This window comes from Lepisosteus oculatus, chromosome 10 (assembly GCF_040954835.1).
Source record: "Lepisosteus oculatus isolate fLepOcu1 chromosome 10, fLepOcu1.hap2, whole genome shotgun sequence".
NCBI lineage: Eukaryota > Metazoa > Chordata > Actinopteri > Semionotiformes > Lepisosteidae > Lepisosteus > Lepisosteus oculatus.
This window is the reverse complement of record NC_090705.1, coordinates 6,558,083-6,574,141: the sequence shown is the minus strand read 5'-3', so window position 1 is coordinate 6,574,141 and position 16,059 is coordinate 6,558,083. Positions and strand designations below refer to the sequence as shown.

The window sequence follows — 16,059 nt, the reverse complement described above, 5'->3', positions numbered from 1 at the left end:
TGGTTTCATCTGACCAGAGCACCTTCTTCCACATGTTTGGGGTGTCTCCCAGGTGGCTGGTGGCAAACTTTAGACGAGACTTTTTATGGATATCTTTGAGAAATGGCTTTCTTCTTGCCACTCTTCCATAAAGGCCAGATTTGTGCAGTGTAAGACTGATTGTTGTCCTATGGACAGACTCTCCCACCTCAGCTGTAGTTCTCTGCAGTTCATCCAGAGTGATCATGGGCCTCTTGGCTGCATCTCTGATCAGTCTTCTTCTTGTCTGAGCTGAAAGTTTAGAGGGACGGCCAGGTCTTGGTAGATTTGCAGTGGTCTGATACTCCTTCCATTTCAAGATGATCGCTTGCACAGTGCTCCTTGGGATGTTTGAAGCTTGGGAAATCTTTTTGTATCCAAATCCGGCTTTAAACTTCTCCACAACAGTATTACGGACCTGCCTGGTGTGTTCCTTGGTCTTCATGATGCTCTCTGCGCTTTCAACAGAACCTTGAGACTATCACAGAGCAGGTGCTTTTATACAGAGACTTGATTACACACAGGTGGATTCTATTTATCACCATCAGTCATTTAGGACAACATTGGATCATTCAGAGATCCTCGCTGAACTTCTGGAGTGAGTTTGCTGCACTGAAAGTAAAGGGGCCGAATAATTTTGCACGCCCCACTTTTCATTTTTTTATTAGTTAAAAAAGTTTCAAAAATCCAATAGATTTCGTTCCACTTCACAATTGTGACCCACTTGTTGGTGATTCTTCACATAAAATAAAAAATTTATATCTTTATGTTTGAAGCCTGAAATGTGGCAAAAGGTTGAAAAGTTCAAGGGGGCCGAATACTTTCGCAAGGCACTGTATGAGCACAATTGGTTCCAAATTTCTGCTCATAAGTGAAAACTTGTGAAACCGACACTAAATTCCTACTAAAAGACGTAGACAGGAAGTCCCTGATTTATTCCCAGTGCTCGTAACTGAACATGAACTGGTTTAGTTGAGAACATCTCTCATGTATTTGGCACCATAAATTCCCAAACTATACTTTATTAAAGCACAGTATATGGTATGTTCCAAATTTCTGCTCATAAGTGAAAACTTGTGAAACCGACACTAAATTCCTACTAAAAGACGTAGACAGGAAGTCCCTGATTTATTCCCAGTGCTCGTAACTGAACATGAACTGGTTTAGTTGAGAACATCTCTCATGTATTTGGCACCATAAATTCCCAAACTATACTTTATTAAAGCACAGTATATGGTATGTTACAACAAGACTTAACCAACATTTCTTTTTATGCAAGCTCTTCTGTTTAAATGTATTTTGAAACATTTATTTGGAGAAATTAAATTTGCATGATCTCTATAGTACACAAAAACAATATAACGAACCAGAATAATCAAAATTTCTTACTAAACATAAACTTTTATTTTGTTATTAAAGATTGTGCAAACCAAAAAAATAACTGTAAAATTGAGATTGAGCACCAAGCTGTCTGGTGATATTGATGCTGTGCATTCACCTTGGACAAGATGACAGTCCATTGCAGGGCACTCACAGACACCAACACAGACACGCATACACTCACACTAGGGCCAGTATATCTGTGGACTGTGGGGAGGAGAACAAACCCACTGTACAAACTCCACGCCGACAGAACCCCAGGACCAGAATTGGACCCAGGACCCCGGTAGCGCGAGACAGCAATGCTAACCAAAGCATCACTGTGCCGCCCCTATATGCATGTATATGTGTCACAGGGGGTGGGTGTATCTGGAAATCTGGATCATTACCCTGGCACTCTGCCTGTTGGCCTTCCTTTCTTCATCTGGGAGAGGTGGCATGGGGTAGGGATACTTCCTACTAGACGCAATGGAGCCAGTGGATGAAGTAGGGGATTTGGCAGGAGACAGTGTCCTAGGAGAAATAAGAGAAACGCCTCACTGAGCAACACTTAGTGAACACTGCCACCAAGCACATTCTGGACACAGCACTGGTCTGCATCATGGACTCTGTATGAACCGAAAAGCCACAAACTGGAATTATACTACGATGCTGAAGCTCTGAAATGTTTTTTTTACAGGTCTATTGATCAAAAGCCGATTCACCAAAACATTCAATGCACTGAAGTCCTTCCCAAACAAACTTCCTCCTATTTTTTTCAAAATGTTACCGTCCACTTCATTTCAAGACCCAGGTCATTTAAATAATGCTTCAATACTGTGAGGAAAAAAACAGCATCAAGACTGGTCCCAAAAATATTGTTTGATAAATGCTGCACTGTAGTGTAAGTTCTATCAATCCTGTACTCTTAGGCTAAACTTTAAAGATCTTGTAATAAAATCAAATTGTGAAATATATACAGGACATCATGATTATAAATGCAGAATTACACATTAGCATGTTGATTATTGTCCAGCAAATCATTTTTTTGCTTTATACCCGTTACTCTAGAACAACGTAAACCAAATTTTGTCTGTTCTAAAAAAATGCTTACAGTAAATTTTAACATGTTCTGTACCTGCTTGTATTAACTCCTTGTAAGTGTGATCACTGCAGCAGCTGCTGTGATTTGATGACACCTCAACAATGACATAAAGGCTACCTGAAAATATTCCAGAGGAATCTTTTGCAACTTTATGTTTGTCGCAAGCAGTATGTACTAAAATACAAATGTGATGTTTCCTGCTTTGTTAAAAATACTTTTGCAAATTCCTTTGGAATTACATTATTTTAAAGGAAACCATAAACAGACCGGATGGAAATCAGAAATATGAAACACTATTGTAAACAAGGTACACGTATTATAAAAAATTACAGTACAACAAGGTATTTTGTAATCTTAGTATGTCATGTCAACCTAAACTTATCTTTTTTTTTTATCAACCTAATGCTTTGTTGATTTTTGTATTCAGGCACAATTAATGCATCGAGCTATCGGCTAAAGGGAATTGTTGGGTTGTAAGAGCTTCCACAGACATGAGAGAATTATACACACAAACACTGGTGTACGGATGTACAGGACAGGAGAATGATCAGACCAGGCTGGTGGACACATGCACTTGGCAATGTTTAGAGACCAGAACATGGAGAGAAGACTGCTACCTCTCTAGAGCAGCACAACGTGCAGGCATGGGAAATGACAGCATAAATGAAAGCAGTGCAAAGGACATTGGGCATGCTTGGAAAGAGCTTGGCTTGTAAAAACAGAAGGTATATCAGCGCATCAGAAGGCGAAATAATAATCAAGAACCTACAGATATACAAGGATAGTAGAAAGACAATTGTGATAATGCCTGAAAACAACTATTAGGTCATCTTAAAATCCCCTTTTCACTTTTTTACTACACTAAACTAGCAACTGGAAGCTACTGGGTTCGAATCAGCATGTTTACATTGAGAGGAGGTCAGTGTGACTGTGCAGCTGCTTTAGTTTTTAGCAACTATTTGATGTGAAGAGCTTATCTACCAGCTGTTTCTTTAAAGAAACCAGGAAATCTGCTTCACCAACTTGGCTGTGTGGCTTGGCCCTACTCTGACAGCCTTTGTGTAAAGATGCGCATCTTATTCCAAGTTGCAAATACTTTCACTTGTATTTGTATTGTATCCGTGCTTCAGTATTAATTCCATTGGGTTGGCCATGTCACATTCAATACATGATCTGTGAAAGACTAAAAAGTCTCAGTTCTCTTTGCCTGTCAATGTACTGCCAACGTACTGTAGGACATTCCTTTGAGAATGTCCTGTATATGTATCGCATTGCTCTTCTCTAAAATGATTCCAGAGCACCAACATATTTTTGCAAATGGTAGCACATATGGTAACCAAATCTGTACACAAAATTTGAACTGAGGTCTTGCTAATGCACTGTACAATTTTAACATAACGGCTCTTGATTTGAAGTTTGAAGTATAATAGTGTATCTCAACTTTGGATGCCTTAATTATGGCTTTACTACAGTGTCTAGAAGATGAATATGATAAATCTTTATAAATACCCAAGTCTTTCTGATAATTGACCTGTGCAAGATTAGAATTTCCCATTTCATACAGTATTTATAATTTATGTTGTTGCAATCTGCATGCAAAACCCTGGCTTTTTAAATAGAAAAAATATGGCTACTTAAACAGGTCTTCCAAGAATTATTTTTTGGCTTCAACAGTGTTTACTGATCATTCTATTTTGATATAAGCTGTGCACTAGGCTTGTTTATTAACTACACCAGAATATACAGTAGGTCTTTGATTTAGATTAGGAAGGGAAGTGGTCCAAATTCAGATTCCTGTGGTAGTCCTGTGGCTTTGTTGTTGTACACTTGAGCAAAGTGCTGCTCCGTCATTGTTCCATTGAAGTGGCCCAGCTATCTAAATGGGTACACGTGTAAGTTGTTTTGAATATAAGCATTAACCAAATACATTTTGATATGATATTAAGGTGATATCATATGGTTTTGTGATATTACGTCCATCTTGGTTTATAGCTAATTTATAATTCATTATACATATGTAAATAATATGTAAAGACCAGGGAACAGTGCTAATATAGACCAATTAAGTGAATCATCGATTGAAATTAAGTCATTAAAAGTCCAGCACAGTGTGAAAACCAGAAGTCATGGCTCTGAAATACTCCACAATGAGAGATACTAATTTTTTCTGCTATAAAAGTTTGCATACCTCTGCTAAACTTAAAATAAATCAGATTAGTTTATGGATATTAGCATCCGTATTGTTCTCTGCATATGTACAGCTCAGATTCATAGCTGATGATATGCATCAGCACACTGTATCCTAGCTGACTCGGGAGGTTCAGTCACTCATTGCTCAAATGAACTACTGTTTCATTTCTAAATCCAGGCTCCTGCACTAATAGTGTTTGTGCTGGAAAGGAAATGGACTGCATTGTATTCAGTAGGAAATGCTTTAACTTAATCTAACTTCTCAGATAACACAACTGTCTGTATTTTCCTTACAGTATGATCAATGCCAACTAATAGATGGATTTCTTAATTTTAGAAATATATCCTCTTCTGTATCTATTTGATTAAAGTAAAATAAAAATGAGGAGGGGAGCATTTCTTCTTGATTACAAGCATCATATGTATTGAGCACTTTGAGTTTGCTGAAAAGTGGACATACAGTATATAAAATATTTTTTGTAGGAATAAGAATACTAAAGGCTGATAAGAATATTCAATAATTGTGACAAATAACACACATCAGATATGTACAGTAGGTTGTTTGTTTGAACAGTAAGCATTTAAATTTAAATCTACCAATGGAATACAGAGTTAAATACAAGATTTAAGTAAAAAAGTTATTCACAAAGTTCTTCCCAAAAAACAGGGTTCAGTAAACATACTGTACACTTTTTTCTTCAGTTGAATTAAGATGTGAGTACTATAAAGACCTTTCAGATATTTTCAATTTTTCAAACAAAATCAATACATACCGTATGTTTAAAGTGTTTTTACTTACTTTAAAATACTTTGTAAATACTTAACATACTTAAACAAATTTGATTGACAAGTCTACAGTTTTAAAACAAACAAATTAAGCTGGCACTTAATTGTCATACTACACTAACCCTTAGTTTATTTTTTATTAGATCCCCGAAGAAAAAAAATCTAATAATTAAAAGGACCTACAGAAAATTTTAATTAGTCGAAAATCTTAATCCACGTATTACCGAACACCCCCAAAAAAATACCCAGCTGTAAGGGAGAGTTGTAGAAATATAAAAAATATGGAGGCCCGCAAAACCTACAATACCAACAGTGCCCTTCTAGATCAGAAGGACTTATTTTGCCCTCACCCCTGAAGTGATGACTTTGGAAACACACCTTAAAATGAATGGTTAATCCTGGCAGAAAACATACCCAGGCAGAACAAGCCTTCACCTCAGATGCCTGTGATACACGGCAGCAGTACGAGTGGGCAGCCCAGTAGCCCCTAGCAACAGCTGCTGTGTGCGCCATACTTTCCTCGCTCAACGCCATGCTCATTGAGTGGTTCCTGTTCCATACCTTCAGCAGCCTCTGTGTGGCCAGAGTATCCTTCCGTACTCACTCCCTGCTCTTTAATCTCAAGGGTTTTAATTAAACCTCCCAAATTTTATAATAGGAGTTGTCCTTTCATCCTTAGTTGTTTAAACCATTGTCTCTCTTCGGGGTTTTTTCCTTGCCTAATAGTCTGTGGCCAAAGGGCATCATGTATCCACCCACACTGCCTTAAGAACTGAACAGGGTGTGACATGAATACCTTGTTCAACCCCCACTCAACCCCACCTCCTTTTCGGAGATGCAGCTTTGTAAAATACGAGAAGGCATTTGTTGGATCAACAGAAAGTTGAAAAATAAGAGCAAGATACAGTTGTATTTTAGAAATACATCCTCGTCCTTATATACCTCTAAGTAGAAATGTCTAAATAGCAAATAGGAGTGCTTTTATTAGAATTTCACTGGAGCTTGTATATTAAAGATAACATAAAGAGCTTCTTTAGGCATTTCTATGCACACAAAACTAATGTTCCTTTTATTGTCTTAAATGTTCTTTCAAGTGTAATAAACAGGAGCACACACAACAGGAGCCCACTTGTCATAAAAAAATAAAGGCAGATGTCTTTCAAAGTTATGGGAATGAGAATTAATCTCACTCTTAATATCACATGCTGCTCCCATTTACCTTGATAGGTTGGTGTTAATTTTTATGTGGTCAAAAATTAATATAAAGCCAATGGTATTGTAAAGGGTAAGCATGCAAACATCTTTTAAAAGGCGGGTTTTGGCAGGAGGGGTGTCTTTGCGCTTTGGAAACAGATGAAGCCCTGGGTGTCTCTTCTTGTCATGATCAAAGGAGCCCAACACCTTGTATCAAAAAACAAGAAAGCAGGCCCAGCAGTATTAGTGGAGAGCTGGATCTTGTTTGACCAAAAAGAAAAAAAAGGTTATAAAAAAGGAGAAAGACTGGGAAATCATCTTTGGAAATACCTAATGTATGGTCCTTCAGTGTTTTTATTCACATCTTCTACCCACTTAGCTACATTATATTCTCTTTTGAACCATGGGCTTAAATACCTGCAGAAAGCAATGGTAAACACACAGAGACAGCAGAGGTAGAGAAAGAAGGAGACGAGATCTTACAACACAGCAGTGCACAGCAAAGACATTCTGTTTACCCCACCAAGATGCAAGTGTGCGTTTTAAACACATCGGGTTTGTGCTTCACTGAAGTAGAAATCTTTGTGTCGAAAAAACAAAGCTGAACCTATTATCTTCAGATGTCAGTGTGCAAATGATATTTGCCTACTAATACTACTATGTTTTTCAAAACCACGTAGACAATACAGTGGTACTAATTGTTTTATTTGTATGTTAAAGACTTTTTCCTGTAAGATAGAGGTATTTATTATTCTTAAATGTAAACTCCATGGGATCCATACATGTGGATATCCAGAAAGGAAATATATCCCACCTGATTATAGACACTGAATATTCTTAAGATACAGCCACTTTCGTGACTGAAATTACAGGTGGATATTCTCAACAAGAAAAAAATACTGTATGTATTTTCCTTAAATAAAAAAAAAACTGCAGCTGTAAGGTAGCTTGTAGTACAGATGACAAAGCCTGGATCTCATAGGATAAAGGCAACAACGATATAGGCAATTCGATCAACTCTGCATTTTGGTCTCAGGGTCATTTCGATAAGCAATTCAGTTTTTGTTCATTGGGCTCATGCGTAAAATAAAAAAGCAGCATTTAAAACAAGAACCACATTGATAAAAAATAAAAAAACAGTACAAACCAGATCGATACAGTCAATCAATCACATTAAACATGCACATTTTAATTTTTTTAAGTATAAATTACAAATGTTCTTCAGGATATACTGCATAATATATTTCTCATTATAGTGATAAATAGGTGAAGAAACATTTTGTCTTAAAAACATTTTTGTTGCCTTTCCACTTTTACATAATAACATTAACTAGTGTCACTAACATAGTGACATTAACTAAAGTATCAGAAAACTCATTAACAAAAACGGATTCAACTTTCTCACAGTTTTCTTATGATACAGGGCTAGACTGTTAAAGGGGAACTGCACTCCCAATTTCTCAGACTGGTTATTAAATCTCAGAAACAAAATAAATTCATTGACGTTATAGAAAAAAATTACAAATTTCAAATTGAGCATAAAATCGGGAACTTTGTCAAAGTAATGTAAGTCGCCATGTTGTCACAAACTCTTATTCGAGGTCCCACTAATTGCCCTTCCTGCTCACTAGTCACATTAATGACTAATGTAATACGATGTACGAGTGAATAAGTACAGGTTCACTGCAGAAATGTTCCAACGTGATCTCCATGCAGAGTTAACAGGTAAGTAGTATTTGTTGGCAAAACCGTCTCCAAATAGAGAACAGTATCTCTATTGGATTAAAAATGATCTTTTCACAAGCCTGCTTCTTTACCATATAATAATGCCACATCACATCACTGGATGTTTTGTTCCTCGTTCTGAATCACAGAACAGGGAACTGTGCATACCGTCTATTTTGTGACATTGTAGGTTTTACAAGTTACTGTGTACATTTTAGTTTTATTGTAGTTTGAAATGCAATGATTAATGATGCCGATTCTTTCTAACCCCAAAATATAAAAATAGCATTGCAGTTCCCCTTTAACATTATAACGATCACGTTAATTTCCCCAATTAGCCTGCACCACAGTCTGGAGCAGTGTGCGATATAAGCTCAGCCTCTGCTGGCAAAAAAAGATGCCGGAAAAACTGGAACTGCTGAGTCATAATTTACAACTACTACCATGAACGCAGAAATCCCTCTCCAGACAGCAAAAGAATGTAAAATGACTTACTCTGTTGAGTTTGAACGTGGTCGGAATTTTTTTCCTTTGAGTTTTTTCCGGTTACCTCCCAGGTTCCCTGAAAATATTGACGGAGCTTATTATTTTAGAACACTACGTTATGTGGTCAGGACCTCAGAGTGGAGGCAATACCTCTGAGCTCCCAGTTTACTTCAGTGTATTTTCCACAGTAGGTTTTAAGCTGGGAAACAGTGTCCTAAGGAAACATACCTAATGGTGGCTGGTCTGAGGGATGAGTACACAGAGCTGGAAGGAGTACACTACATATGTTTTTTATACAGGTTAGAAGAACACAAAAATGTTTGTTTCCCATCGTAAATGCTTTTACAAAGTGTGTGACTGCTGTCTTGGGTAGATCAAAGTGCCTGAATCATAGCCCAAAGAATCACCAAACCCACTGAAACAAAAAGCTAGACCAAACACAGAGACACCCATGTGCTGGTGCGTCGTTATTTGTACGACATTATTTAGCGGAGGTCTGAAATGCGCTTTGTGAAGTCTTAATTTCATGGAAAAAGAAAGAAGGTACCTTGCCATGAGTTACTTCTAGGGCGTCCATTTTCACAGATGTCAGAAATATGTTTAGCATCTGGTATTCGCTCACTCCATGAATGGGACAATCCATTTGATCTTGAAATAAGAAGTAAGACAACTGTTAACTGCTGATTCTCAATGTCTGCATCTTTACAATACAATTAAATTAATTTTAGCTTTGATTGTCTATGAACAGATCTATGGTATGTAACTTGAAATCCATGCTGTCTTCATATCAATATTAGAATTGAATACAGTACTAATCTCTCCCTTTATACAGTAGGTGTCAAACAACTCTTTCAGTTCTTTCAATTTACAGTATGATGTTTTGTCAAAAGTCACACTGTAGAGATCATCCTGTGAAGAAATCATACAAATACACAGAGCTTTTTTTATTCGTCTTCAGTTATTGATTCTAACTAGTTTAACATTTAAACAGTAAAACGTATGCACAGGACAAAACCTGCTCTAAATAAAGTCTGGTATACTGTAGATAAAATTAACCTCATTAGACTATTGACTTCATTAGGGGAGTCACTATAATTGAACACATAACTTTTTCACTAAGTACAGTATATGCAGGTTTTTGGCACCCTGGTGACATGCTAGTAATCAAAGATCCCACCATTACATCAAAAGGAATATTACTTACTTTTCTCAGAATTCCACAATATTCTTAAGTTTGTAATAGTGACATAAAGGAACACCCAAACATAAACACTTTTTACCCCAAACCCCCAAAATTCAAATACATCAGGACAGTCATCTACAGTATCAGAGTTTAATAGGCGAGCTGGGTTTGCTAATAGGAACAATTCTCTTGTCTACATACTGTACAATCATAGATTGCTTTCTTACTTTTAGTGCTTTGCAGAAATGTTTATTAGGCAATTAACAACATGAAGTACTAAAAAAGAAGTTAAAAATTCTCCTGAAGGTAAAATCTAAACAAGAAGAGACACAAAAGCAACTGAACAAGCAGTGAAGCAATATACTATGACAAGAAAGCATCTTTGCCACTTTTCTTCCTATTACTCCTTCTATGTCAGCATACACTACAAACGGAAATCACATAGCAGACGACAAGTACAACACTACATACTGCAGGTATTATAACACACCCAAGCCTCACTACCACAGACTCCATCACACAGGAACACAAACACTGAATGGATATGAATAAACGTCACATTGTTCTTACTTTTGATGATCTGGGTTCTGATTAATATATAATGTTTCAAAACTATTTTATAATTCAAAGCAATCACTTTAAAAACACTTGTCCCTGAAGATATTTATGTCTATAATGTAGTTATAGACAAAGCTATGATATAGTCAAAGCTATGAGCCATTGCTGCCAGGCAACAGAATTCCTCTAAATTAAGTGTCTTGGAGGACTTGCAACATAATTAATCTGGTTTAGAGATAAGGCTCTGCTTGGGGCACATGGCCTTTATGTGTACCTGTACATCAACAAATCGTAAAAGTCAACCTGAACTCTCAGATGAACCACCATTCAGCTTAAAAATATGTCACTTAGTTAAAAAACTGCCTTTATTATTGAACAAGAATCAGCAATGTCATGGATACGGTTTTGACAGAAAAATAAACATTTAACAGTGTAATTATTTCTGTCTTTTCATAACAATACTGCAGAAGTCTTTAAATATGTTCAATTTAAAATGGACAGGATAACATTAGCTCCATCAGACCAGTGAGTTGGTTATGAGAAGAGATAATGTGACTCCAAACCAAGGATCTCATGGATCATCTTGACAATAATATTGGCTTTAGCAAAACCACAAATGAAAAGACCGAGAATGCTTTATTAGAAAGAGAAGGAGCTGTGCTTCAGTAAGGATTATGATCAAGATTCCAAATCAACAGCTTAAAATCCTGCACCGGTTGTTCCTGTGGATCTCTTTCTAAAACCTTTGATTTGATCATGATGAAAAATCTTTTTAAAGACGAATGTGTGAGTGAAAAACTGAAACCAGACCATGGGTGTGAAAGAGTCACATATCTGAAGAGAGAAAAACACGGTGAATACAGTAACCTTTTTCTTTGCCTACAGCAGTGGTTTTAGTCAATTCAGTTCATACATTTATGAACACTTCTAAATTTGAGAAGCACTCTCTTTCTTAACACCAAAATGCAAGGAATTAACAAAGAAAAAGGCTGGCATTTACAAGTCACATGAGAACGAAAAGGAAGAAATGCTCAAACCTGATGCCAAACAATGAAATGTTCTGACTAATGGATGGGATGGATGGAGTGAAGGAACATATCTGAAAATGCGACAGATAAGCAGACCTCTTCTTAGAGCTAGTTGCAGAGTTTGTACTGACTCCAGGAGGCATGTCACTATAGAAGGAGTCGGCATCCCCTGGCTTTTTAACATAGTCTCCCGGTGGCATTTCTCTACAAACAAGCAAGAGGAAAGACATGACAGAAGAAGAGACCCGATCAGACAGGCAAGCCTGCGACGCACAATAAATAAAGACAAGGCAAGAGGTGCTTGCGCATTCCATTAGCCTCTTCGATGCAAGCAAGAAAACAGCAGCATTTCTTTAATACAAGCTGCACCGTGCTTGTAAAAAAGTCCAATTAAAGCAAATTGAGATATACTGTGACTTAACTCACATTGCAAAAACAAGGACTTACAAATTGTACAACCGAAGACAAATATTTAAGACAAGAGTACTGACACACCAGTAAATATGAAATTCTCTTATTCCTGTCCCAGTCAATAAAGGCATGTTTGTGTCCAGTATTCAGAGTTTGAATTTAAATGTTTAAATTAAATGTTTTGATTTAAATGGCCCTTTATATATGGGTTGTCTAACCTATAACTTAATTTTTATAAGTATAATAAGGTGTGGAATAACCTGCCAATAACGTCCCTCCAAATTGCCTCGAGACCATAAAAGAATGTAGAAAGATGAAATGCAGAATTGTTTTTTCTGCACGGCTGTTTATTTCAGCCTTTGCGAAAATGTATTCAACCTGTTATAGAAAACGTTTTTGCTTTTTCTTTTTCATTTTTAGAGTATGATACACCACATTTGCACTATGTATTCAAATCCAAAGACTCTTAGGGAATAACCGTATTCTTTTCTATAAAGCAATTTTACAGAAGATCCTGTACAACCCTGACTATTCACTGAATGACTAAACTGACTTGTAAAGATAAAAAAGAAACAAGCACGATTGTGATAATACTAATCTCTTTCAAAAGTGAAAAGGATCAGTAATGTTAGTTAGAAACTTTGATGTTTTAGGGGTTATACTATATTAGGAAGAGAAATGTGGGGGCAAAACAGTTACCCAGATGATAATTATTTCAGTTTAAAAATTGCCTGTCTTTTGCGATAGTCTTACACTACATTTAATGGACATGAATACCTTTCCCAGCTTTTTTTCCTGATTTAAGTCAGGAAAAAAAATCCCCTGGCCATTAGAAAGTATGTCCTTTTTAAAATAAAATTCATGCTTTGAAATACTGTATTTCACATTTGCCAGTACACATAGGAGACCCTGTCCTTAACATGAGGCAATACAGTACATTACAAGTCATTTGACCTCCTCCCAGCAAGCAAGAGAGCCAGTCCTGTAACAGAGGTATGGAGCTGTAGTGTAACATTTGTCCAATGTTTGACCTTAGAAGCCAGAATCATAGAGGGCTACCACTCACTTAAAATTAAATGTATATGAAATAATCTAGTAAAATCACTGATACAATTTCACATACTTACTTGACAAAAATGTATTAACACTGGGATTTACAGACAACAGTACTTATAAAAAAACAAACTTGTTGACTTCAAATGGTGCCTACCTTCGTTGGCGATAATTTCTTTCCATGTTGGAGAACAGAAAGAAATAAAAATCAGTTACCATTGTAAAGACTTTACAGAGGATATTCCTGTGTTAGTGAAATGACAAAGGAGAATTACAGTCACATTATCAATAAAGAATTACAGTTCACACATTATGAAATCTATGGCAACAGATTTAAGTATTTCACCATTATTTTGCGAAGAAATGAAATGACTTCAGTTGTTCTTATATGCATATGAAGCATTTCAAATAGGAAATGTGAAACCTTGACCAGGAAGAGTACTGCCATAAGTTATAAAAAAAACATTTATTTATTTTACTTCTGGGTAGTACATGACTGATACTGTATATATTTTACCTGACAGAAAATCACACCCAGTAAAAAAATGTATTAATTAATACTGTCTGTGTTTGTGTCTGTCAGATTGCTTCCATTCTCATTTGGGGAGTCTTATAAAAACAATATATACTGTATATACATTATCATTGTACAACATTAAATTGATGTAATTTATTTCTTGAGATCTGAAATACTGCTGTACGGCCATTTTGTAGGGAATAGGGATTGTTGCACTAAATATGTAAGGAAGCAGCAGATGCTGGAAATGGAGCCTCATCACCCCAGAGACCAGTTACCCTGCACAATGCACACAGGGAGGGCAGAGAGACGATTCCTCGCCCTCTATGGGAGAGACAGACCAGACAGAAATCTTCTTTGCCAAGAGCTGTTGACCCACAACACTGTAAAGTCTTAAAACAAATCTGTTCAGGGTGACATAAAAGTCTGTAGGTAAGTTTACTGGAGCTGACGGTTACAGCGTGAGATTGTTGGGGATAGCGGTTATATCTCTGACCTCTGGCCAAACAGGATCTGCCACTCAAAACTCCACGACTAAGAGCAAGCAAGGAAAAGTGAACTGAGAGGAGGCCAGGAAAAAACACCGGCTTTGTCATCCCTAAAATAGAGAAAGTCCTCTCCCAAACCAAATAACCATAGGTTTATGTTCACTAGTCCTTCTAGTCACACTACCTCAAGGAAGAATCCAGTTCTATACTGGGTTTAATAGTTCAAAATTGAATTTTAAAATGTCATAATTCCAGAATATTCAGTGGTCTAAAGAGATAGCTTGAAATTTTCCTTGCACGGCTAATCCACACAGTATTGTTTACTTACTTATAGCCCCATGCGGTAATTCCTAAAATCAGAGCCAGCACAAGAATGGTACCAGCAATGGCACCAATGATGATATTGGTGCTAATGACACCTGTTTGAAAAGGGACGGGAAAAAACATTAGAGGAATCTACACAGACGTCAATATGTCTTTGTTGAATGCATCCCATACTAAGTAAGGCTAATTGTCCCCAAGCTAGTGCACTGCATAGAAGGCTGCTACCTAAACCATTCCAGTGACCCATTGCACAAAGCAGCACAATGAGCTGATGCCCCAGTGATTCCCAGCTTCCTTTCAGCAAAACCCAAAACCGTATGGTGGCACTCAACAGCTCTTCTATCTTACAGCCTGATCTTGTCAGATCCTAGGAGCTAAGCAAGCCTGGGCTTGGTCAGTACTAGGATGGAGGGCTTTCAAGGAACAGCAGATTTCTGTAAGTGGTGTTGGTGTAACACTGTGCTTTAGCTCAGATGAGATGTCAGTGATTCTGACTGTACAGTCGCATGACACTGTTTGCAGGGTGTTAGCCCAGATGTTATGATCATAGCAAAATTCAATCCAGTCTCTCTAGATTTCAGCCTTACTTTTATTGATGAAGCAGACGAATCTCACTTAATCTACTCTGTAATGGGACTACGTAATGCATAATGCCTGCTATATATCACCCAGGTGGATGCTGAACTTCCCTGGTGGAAAAAGTAGCTCCCTTTCACATACTGTATATCTAAATCAAATACATTTACATCACTGCATTGTATTATTTTACTGTTATTATTTACATGGGTAAATAAATATCCATTTTTATTTTAAAATGGCATTGCATTGGAATCCATGAAAGAAAAGGTACCAAATAAATTCTACACTCTTTCACAGTAAAGAAATAATTGAAATATAATTAATTGTATTAACATCTCAGAGTACTGATACTTTTCTACCACATAACAGATTGTACAACTATAGGGAATAGCAGTTAACACAATATTTGCACATATCTAGACATAATTATTTTGTCATTGCAGAAATATATTTAAAAGATCAAATGAAATGTTACAGAAATTCAAATTATTCCATACAGATAAATGTGTGTAAGGTACATGTCCTTCACTCATGTGATTAAACGTCTCAACTCAGTGATTTATATACACTAAGAACAAAATGAAAAATGAATTTAAATTAAACAGTATATCCAGTAGGTGGGATGTGGGAAATGTAACAAAGTTATAGAATGAACATTATAAACCACTTCTGTTACAGAAAGACAGGGATTTAAGAAAGTGATTATGACAAAAAACACAGATGGTACAGACAATCACCACAGTAGGCTCACAACAGACAAGAACTGAAATCTAACCTCACTGTTACACCACTCAAGAAATCCAACAAAGACATGACCCTGTCAACAAAAAATGTATGAAAGCAGTTTCAACAGAAAACACAATGATAATAAAAATGGAATCTAAGTTTTATAAAAAAAGACCAGAAAGTGACACATAATTAACACGCTGACTTTAAATTAATGCGTAAACAAATAGTTCTTTTTATTGCTAATAAATGACTGTATGTTGATGCCCATTAATACGCTACATATGGTAGCAAACATTAAATCTCAAACATAATATAATTGGTTTATA

The 16,059-nt window shown here is 36.6% G+C and overlaps 1 protein-coding gene across 4 annotated transcripts in view; it reads right to left on the bottom strand.

The window, feature by feature from the left end:
- The window catches only part of adam22 (ADAM metallopeptidase domain 22), an 87,380-nt gene that overhangs the window by 4,397 nt on the left and 66,924 nt on the right, over positions 1 to 16,059 (bottom strand). Inside the window, exons 25-30 of one of the 4 annotated variants that reach the window (XM_015357940.2) lie at positions 14,430 to 14,520; positions 13,254 to 13,271; positions 11,642 to 11,836; positions 9,411 to 9,511; positions 8,873 to 8,939; positions 1,788 to 1,911 (exon numbers count right to left, since the gene is read on the bottom strand). In XM_015357940.2, coding sequence (XP_015213426.2) covers positions 1,788 to 1,911; positions 8,873 to 8,939; positions 9,411 to 9,511; positions 11,642 to 11,836; positions 13,254 to 13,271; positions 14,430 to 14,520 — 596 coding nt within the window. Of the gene's footprint in view, positions 1 to 1,787; positions 1,912 to 8,868; positions 8,940 to 9,410; positions 9,512 to 11,641; positions 11,837 to 13,253; positions 13,272 to 14,429; positions 14,521 to 16,059 lie in introns of those variants that run through there. The other 3 variants (XM_015357941.2, XM_015357942.2, XM_069194795.1) reach the window with 3 other exon arrangements.